Source organism: Sander vitreus, chromosome 20 (assembly GCF_031162955.1).
Source record: "Sander vitreus isolate 19-12246 chromosome 20, sanVit1, whole genome shotgun sequence".
Classification (NCBI taxonomy): Eukaryota; Metazoa; Chordata; class Actinopteri; order Perciformes; family Percidae; genus Sander; species Sander vitreus.
The window spans coordinates 22,234,023-22,242,548 of NC_135874.1; the positions used below are offsets into that span (position 1 = coordinate 22,234,023).

Genomic DNA, 8,526 nt, shown 5'->3' on the forward strand with positions numbered 1-8,526 from the left:
CGGTTTATACATGCCCATTCTCAGTGAATTGCCACATAAAACCATGTGCAATGTAATTTTGCATCTATAGTTTCATGTATTGTTATATTGGATTTAATTATAAAAAATAAATTAAAAAAAGTGTAGCAGATGACGTACTACTCTTTTCGATATAAAGCACCCCCAACAATGCAACAATCTATAGCCTCTAAAATGAATCATATAGAGGGAAATCCATTAGCCCACTGTCTTACACAAGCTCAGCAAAAACATAATACTACTTTAACAGAAGTAGGATTTAGTTTGCTCTGGATTGCTTTGTACAAGTGTTTCCTATTTGAGGGCCTGTTTTATGTAAAATCATAATCATGTCACTAACAGTTCCCAGGTGTAGCCTACATGTTGTCACTGGTCACTGTGCCAACCTCTTGCCCAGGTGAACCTTTGTGCTGCAGGGAATACCTATGATACATGGGTCCCATTTAGCTCTGTCCCTTTTCGATAGTAACCCTCTGGTTACTGTGTCTTACTGTGTGTTAATGTGTCATTCCATCCCATTCTGGTCTTTGTAAAGCAAATTCTATACATTTACTCAGCAAAATGAAAGAGGCCTGGACTGTTGGATGAACCTCTCTTTATTGTTACTAGGTCAAGTAAACATATACAAGAAGAATATACTTCCACAGTTGTTCTGTTGTCCATGGAGCCTAATCCCAGCACTTTGGACTTGATGATGATCACTCTCCGTTACAGCTTGGAGGCTGCTCCTCCAAATTTAACCTTGTAGAATTTCATATGTATCTAAAATGTGGGTCTAATTCTTACTGTGATTTAGGGGCTTATAGTATTGTTAACCTTCCTACAAGCCACTTTTTTTTAGGTGTCTGCAGTAAGGTTTCATATTTTCAAAAAATAGGTTAAGCCAGAATGGATTCTCTTGCTTTCTGTAAAGGTAAATTATAGCTTCTGAGCCCCAGAAGTAACTACTCAGTTCTACGCCCCAGCAGAGGAATGAAACCAGGCTTATCCCAGCGCAATCTTGGAGGAACTCTCTTGGAGAAAGATCTATTAGATTTATTTTAGAATTGGTTGATTAGGCTACTGTCATAGCCTATATACAGGTAATGCACCCACTGAATGTCCGTCAAAGGTGCATTATGTATGGAGGAGGAAAACATTTGAGTAATTTGATTTCATTTGGTGTACATTTTATTCATAGATGTTAATATCTAAACGTCAACCCCCACAGCAAAATCCCTCGACTGTATGAGAAAACGCCCTTGTGCGCCGTGTGAGTTGAGTATGTTATAAGGCTCTCTACTATCCTCTTGTGGCAAATAAAGCTACGACAATTACTCATTCATTCCTCTTCCTCTTCTTCCATGGCGACCTAGCGTGCAGGATTAGTTAGATAGCATACTTGGCGCCTAATAAACATGAAACCACACTAACTTATCATTATATCATCACAGAAAAAATGTATAAGTAGGCTTTGTGAAAGTTTGGTATGTGTGCCAGTGCCACAGATGATCATATATCGCCTCAATTGTATCTATTATTAACTTTCTTATTTTGAGCAGCAGAGAGGCTCGTGTATTAGAGATATAGTCAACAATGAAAAGCGTTGTAAGATCTCGTGTTGTTTGGTTTTTATCGAAACTTAGCTAAATGTTGAATAAACAAAGGGGCGTCTGGAGCGTCTAGAGTGTCTCTGTAGAAACGCTGTTGTGTATTAGATTCTATTTAGTGTTACCAAGACAACAGAGCGCCCATAGTACTATCCAATCAAAACTGGAATCCAACTTTTTTCGACCAATGAGATGTCTGATATACTTTGACTGACATTTAGCTAGTCCAATTGCATTTATCGGCCAGCTGTAGTTGGCAACACTCCCACCTTCTTCTCAGGTTAGTCCGTTACTGGAGTGCTAGAGCGTTATAACCGGTTACAACTTTGTCTGTTTCGGTCGTTGTCCGTAAACTTTTAATTACCACCAACATGAGGGAAATCGTGCACCTTCAGGCAGGCCAGTGTGGAAATCAAATTGGAGCAAAGGTTAGAATAGCTTTTGTTTAAGTCTTAACTCACTGAAAAAGAGCGTGAATGTTAAATTAGATTTGGGCGGGCTGATATAAATGAGCTTACCTAACGTTAACAACAATACTAAGCATGACCTTTGTGTCCATACCACCGATGGGTTTTGACTCGTAAGGATAAGTCATGCTAGTTAGCCAGTTAATGTAACCGTTATCCGTTGTTCTTTTTCCCCTGATTCTAGTTCTGGGAGGTGATAAGCGACGAACATGGCATCGACCCCTCCGGGACATACCACGGGGACAGCGACCTGCAGCTGGAGCGAATCAACGTGTACTACAACGAGGCATCAGGTTAACCTCACTTTGCTTTGAGTGTGTCCGAACTATAGAGTTTTAAATAATGTTGCTTGTTTCAAAGAGAGCCAAGGTAATTCAATACCACGCGGAAGGCTTGTTAGTTCCGTAGCCATCCAGCAGGGGGTCCTTAACCCGCTGGAAGCCACTAGAAGTGATGCCAATGGCCCCTGCCCCCTGCTCGACTCTCCTCCTAGTTACCGTCGCCATTTCCATGATACAAACAACAAACCTCCAGCTAAGGATATTATCCCAAACAAATATGAGGGCATCTTGAGGCCTTTTTATAGGCGACTAACTTTGTTTATTTAACGTTTAAATATTGTAGCAGAAAATATGGGCACGTTTCTGACCATATAAAAAAAATCGTCCATAAACCACTTTTACATATAGGTGTTGTGCTTTCGTCTTTTTGCTTTGTTTGGTTAACGTTTTAAAATGCAAAATATTTAATGCATACTAAAAAAAAAAGGAGAAAATCAAGCAGTTCTACTAGTGCTACTACTAGTATAATGCCACTGCTACTACATTGCACATATCTGTACATGTTCATACATTGTTCATATTACATAGCCATATTTATTCTGCTCTTATAACTACAATTCATTTCTTGTCCTGCCTATGCACCAGCTGTCTATACTTGAATATCGCATTGCACTTTCTGCTTTTTTCTGCACTTCTGGTTGGATGCAAACTGCATTTCGCTGTCTTTGTATTTGTACACTGCATAATGACAATAAAGTTTAATCTAAAAGTCCAGAAGCTTTTTTTCAGCACTGTGTGTAAATTGTATTATGTCCACTTGTGTTTTAATCACCAGGTGGCAAGTATGTCCCCCGTGCAGTGCTGGTGGACCTGGAGCCAGGCACAATGGATTCTGTGAGGTCTGGTCCCTTTGGCCAAATCTTTAGACCAGACAACTTTGTCTTTGGTGAGAATTTAAATGTGAACAAATGATGTGTTTTTTTTTTAACTTGGGTGATCAAATTGCCATACTGTGATGAAGCATCAACTCTTACTTTAAAGCCGTATATATCTGTGAAGTCGTTTTTCTGCAAGTGTGAAGGAGCCAGTCTCTTTCAGTGTATGCACTGCTCACTGCGAGTAAATTGTGTTTGACTTTGCAAATATGACAAAGTCATATTTCATGTAGAATAAGATCCAGGAGGTTTTGACACCACAGCAGTGATAGATGTCTGTATTTGCATGTAACACAGGCCAGAGTGGAGCAGGTAATAACTGGGCTAAAGGCCACTACACTGAGGGAGCCGAGCTGGTGGACTCGGTCCTGGATGTGGTGAGAAAGGAGGCAGAGAGTTGCGACTGCCTCCAGGGCTTCCAGCTCACGCACTCCCTCGGAGGAGGCACCGGCTCCGGCATGGGCACGCTGCTCATCAGCAAAATCCGAGAGGAGTATCCAGACCGCATCATGAACACTTTCAGCGTGGTGCCTTCGCCCAAGGTTCATAAAAAAAAACATGGAAATATTTGAACACTAAATATTTGCCCCTCCACATGCATCTGTGTGCTTTAATGCTGTTTCCACTTCCTCCCTTTGTCTCCTCTTTCCCTTCACTCTCCCACTCCAGGTGTCAGACACAGTGGTGGAGCCGTACAATGCTACCCTCTCCGTCCACCAGCTGGTCGAGAACACAGATGAGACCTACTGCATTGATAATGAGGCCTTGTATGACATCTGCTTCCGCACGCTGAAGCTCACCACGCCCACCTACGGCGACCTCAACCACCTGGTCTCAGCCACCATGAGCGGGGTAACCACCTGCCTGCGCTTCCCCGGCCAGCTCAATGCTGATTTGAGGAAACTGGCCGTCAACATGGTGCCCTTCCCCAGGCTGCACTTCTTCATGCCCGGCTTTGCCCCCCTGACCAGCCGGGGCAGCCAGCAGTACAGGTAGAGAGGCAGGATTTAGCTTTTTAGAGACTGTATCACACCTTCAAGTTGTATTTTAAAATGTATTTGAAATAAGTCCTAATTGAATTGTTTGTCTTTTTCCAGGGCATTGACAGTTCCTGAACTCACCCAGCAGATGTTCGATGCCAAGAACATGATGGCAGCCTGCGACCCACGCCACGGGCGCTACCTTACAGTCGCCGCCATCTTCCGGGGCCGCATGTCCATGAAGGAGGTGGACGAGCAGATGCTGAACGTGCAGAACAAAAACAGCAGCTACTTTGTGGAGTGGATCCCCAACAATGTCAAGACAGCTGTCTGCGACATCCCTCCCCGTGGCCTCAAGATGGCTGCCACCTTTATCGGCAACAGCACAGCCATTCAGGAGCTGTTCAAGCGCATCTCTGAGCAGTTCACTGCCATGTTCCGCCGAAAGGCCTTCCTCCACTGGTGAGTAACAGAAGACTGAGGTCAGGACAGTTGGGAGAAGTACCTGTACCTGTGCTGTCTTGTTCTTACCCAGAGTTCATACACTAACATTTTCATGCATGAACGTCTTTTCATAACCCCAAATCTGTCATAATACAAAATACTTCAGCAATAGACTTAAGCTAATTTGTCAAGCTTAATGTAAGTAAGTATTTACTTGTTTCAGGTACACGGGCGAGGGCATGGATGAGATGGAGTTCACGGAGGCTGAGAGCAACATGAATGACCTGGTGTCCGAGTACCAGCAATACCAGGACGCCACCGCTGAGGACGAGGGCGAGTTTGAGGAGGAAGGCGAAGAGGACATGGCCTAAACATCTACTATGATCTTTTTCTTACTAGGCAACAGTTAGGAATTAGGTTAGTTCAGAATTATTGATAATTGGCTTAAAATCAATCATCATTTGGACAATGTTTATTTTTTTTTTTTTTTTATTTTTTTAAATTGCACAGTAACTCCAATGAAAGTCGTCAAATGATAACATTGAACTCGTTGAAGGATTTCTCCAGCCGTGATTTATAAATGTTGTCTGTTCTGTTTTAACACTACTTTTTCTTCCTTCCTGCTTTGGATATGAATGTTTTTAACCTCTCCTGTTTCTTTTCTGTTTGGATGGTATCACCTAAATGTCGCGCCAGGCAATACCATTTCTCATCATATTTCAGAGTCCACAGATGACTGACGACCCAGTATGTCACGGAACAATTTTGACTCCCTAGTTTTACAGTACATCTCTATCCATACGTAGTTGACCTTATTTGTCTACTCAATGATCACCCTCTGTTAATACATAGCCTTTTTCATGCTCCAGGTTTTACGTGTATTTGTGATGAAAGAGAATGTAACACTGACCAGTTCATGGCAATCATGGCTGAATTTGACACTTACTTGGTTTGATGGAGTGTAATTCTTTATAAGAATGTAGTGAATTAATTTAGTGAAACAAAATACACCTTGCACCATAAATAGTGTCAGAAACTGGTCCCTGCTACATTATTCTTAGTGTGTTTGTACTGGGATGTTATTGACATCAAAAGTATAGATGGACTTAATAAAGATCTTGATAAATTGGTGCTAGGCTGTGTGGTGACTTATAGCTACTTATAAATTTGACTGAACTGAACTACGGTATTACAGATTTTTCATTACTCAAACTATAAAGCCTCTACACAGGTGTTCTCATGTTATTAGCTTAATTAAACCTGCTCAAGGATATAAATCTGTTCAGCTTCGACCTGCCTATTGGGACAGTAACATTACGTCCTTCCTATTGGCAACATCCCTGTCCAAATACTGTGACGCTTAAGCTCATGGCGTCACAGAAAATAAGCTGGTTCACTGCATAGGTGAACATTTAAGTGGCAGATTGCTGTGAGACTGAGCAACATGAAATATCTGCAGGGAGCAGTTAATGCCAAGTAAGAAGTGGCCCATATTCTTTACATCTATATCTCTTACATCTATATGCATATGATACTATCCTTATGATACCTATGCAAAATGTGTGATGGAAGCCTGTTATGCAAATTTTCTGTCCGTCAAATCTAAGGAAGTTATCTTGCTGAAGAGGCCACAGATCTGATAACATCCAACGTCCTTGTCCGCCTACTCTTGCTTCATCAGATTAAAGGCTAAACTCTCCTTCTAACCCTCATAACACTACACAAGCTCACAGATTGCACACATAACAACTCCCATCTTTTTAGTTCTAAAATAAATGAATAAGCAAGTCCTTTGAAAGTCCCAATTCCAGAATACTGGGAGAGAAAACGATTGATAATTCTGAAATTGTACTTTTTTTTAGAAATAGTGTTATGAAATCGTTTTTATGGCCTTGTGATGCATTCATATATTGTGTTTGAGGAAAGATGTTTCCAAAGGAGTAGCCAATCCACTGAGATAATAATTTAGGAGTATTTGGCGTTGAGTGATTTGAGTCTGCTGATCTATTTTCCCCAGAGGATAAAATCCATATGTGATACTCAAATTACACTGCACTTTTCCAAAGTAGCTGTTGTATGTTGTATGTGTCTCTTGAATTTATGCAACAACAACAAAAAAATTCCTTTTATCCTATCATACAGGAGAGCAAACATAAAAAACATATTCAGAATGGGCAGAAATCATGTAGAACCATCCTGTTAACTGCAGCAGATGGAGGAGTCAGATAACACACATACCTCATTATGATATCAAAATTCCTGTTCCTATTTCCTTAGTTTACATGCAGACAGAAATGATCACGGAAAGCTATTTATCTTTTAAATCTGTTTTACGTTTCCTGCAAGCCTCTGAATGGAGAGAATATCATCTGCCCACATTAAAGTGGATATTGAGTTCTTCTTGGATGGTAACTTGCACTAAGGGAAAGTCCATGATGAGGGTGATATTAAATAAGTCAGAATTATTCTGACCATTGTTGACATCATTCATCCTTTGCCCTCAACCTTTATGAATAACTGGACATTTTTATATTGGGATTTTTAAGTTAATAATAAAAAACTAAATACAATTACAGAAAATGTTAAATTAATAAAGGGCAAAATGAGATATATGACTTAAGCAAGCTATTTCAAGAAATAAAATATGAGTTTTGTCCAATCAAGCTCAGCTGTCTCTTTCAAGTGTAAATACATATTTCTGTTCAAATAAAAATGATAATTTAAAACAAAACAAACGCAAGACCTTTAATATAGTTATATATAGTGTTGACATGTAGACAGTGGGCGCTGTGTCTACATGTCAACACTAATAGGTTCTGGAAATCCTTCACCCTGGAAGGAGTTTTCCAAAGGATCCGTTGTCGGTGACCGAAAAGGCTACGATTTTATAAAATACCCGTGTACGTGTAGACTAGGTCATAAATTAATTAATTCATTTAATAAAGGCTCAACAGAAAATGGTGAAAAATGTGGCTTAGTGTTTCCCATAATCCGATAGGACGTCCTCAAATGTCTTGTTTTGTCCACAACTCAAAGATATTCAGTTTACCGTCAAAATGGAATGAAGAAACTAGAAAATATTCACATTTAAGAATCTGGAATCAGAAAAGTTTAGATTTTTTTGAAAAGACAAACTGATTATCAAAATAGCTGCTGATTAATTTATTAGTTGACAATCTTTGCAGCTCTAGTAATTAAATACATTATCAGCAGTGTTCAGCAGATGAGAAATGTAGTCCTTAGCTAGGCTACTTCTCTGAAGCCACTTTTTAAGACAATGTTACCTATTAGGGAGACCACGCAAGAATAGGACTTTTAACATATTAAAAATGAGAAAATCTAATAATAATGGCCTAATTTCCCCTATCCCTGATTATATACATAACTGATACATGACCTTAAAGTGAAAAAGATACTGATCTTGAACACAGTCAAACACATACACACCAAAGACCCTTGCACATTTTATGAATCAGTGTTTTAAAACTGCACAAATTTCAATTACACTCTCAACATCACATTTCATTTTTTATCATGCTTTCGTAACAAATGCTTTGCCTTGCAATCAAGGAAAGAAAAGAATAAGTTGAATTTTTAATACCTAATGGAAATACAGCATTTTGTGTGTGACAATAAAGTCTTTGGACCGGTTCTTTCTTAACAATCATCAGATGGGAGCTTCGGACAGCAGTGATAATATTATTAATTAATATTTCCTTTGCACCAGCAGCGGTGACAGTATGTTTTGAATAATTCACCAACATTTAGAGAACTCTGTTTGGATAATACATCAGTCAATACGGTGAACGCTT

The 8,526-nt window shown here is 39.8% G+C and overlaps 1 protein-coding gene across 1 annotated transcript; it reads left to right on the top strand.

The window, feature by feature from the left end:
• The first annotated feature begins 1,872 nt into the window (after positions 1 to 1,872).
• LOC144535385 (tubulin beta-4B chain) lies at positions 1,873 to 5,845 on the top strand. The gene is made up of 7 exons (XM_078277823.1): positions 1,873 to 2,035; positions 2,259 to 2,367; positions 3,191 to 3,301; positions 3,588 to 3,832; positions 3,960 to 4,282; positions 4,388 to 4,732; positions 4,938 to 5,845. Exons 1-7 carry the CDS (start codon positions 1,979 to 1,981, stop codon positions 5,083 to 5,085), a joined length of 1,338 nt encoding a protein of 445 aa, XP_078133949.1. The 5' UTR covers positions 1,873 to 1,978; the 3' UTR covers positions 5,086 to 5,845.
• Positions 5,846 to 8,526: the final 2,681 nt, after the last annotated feature.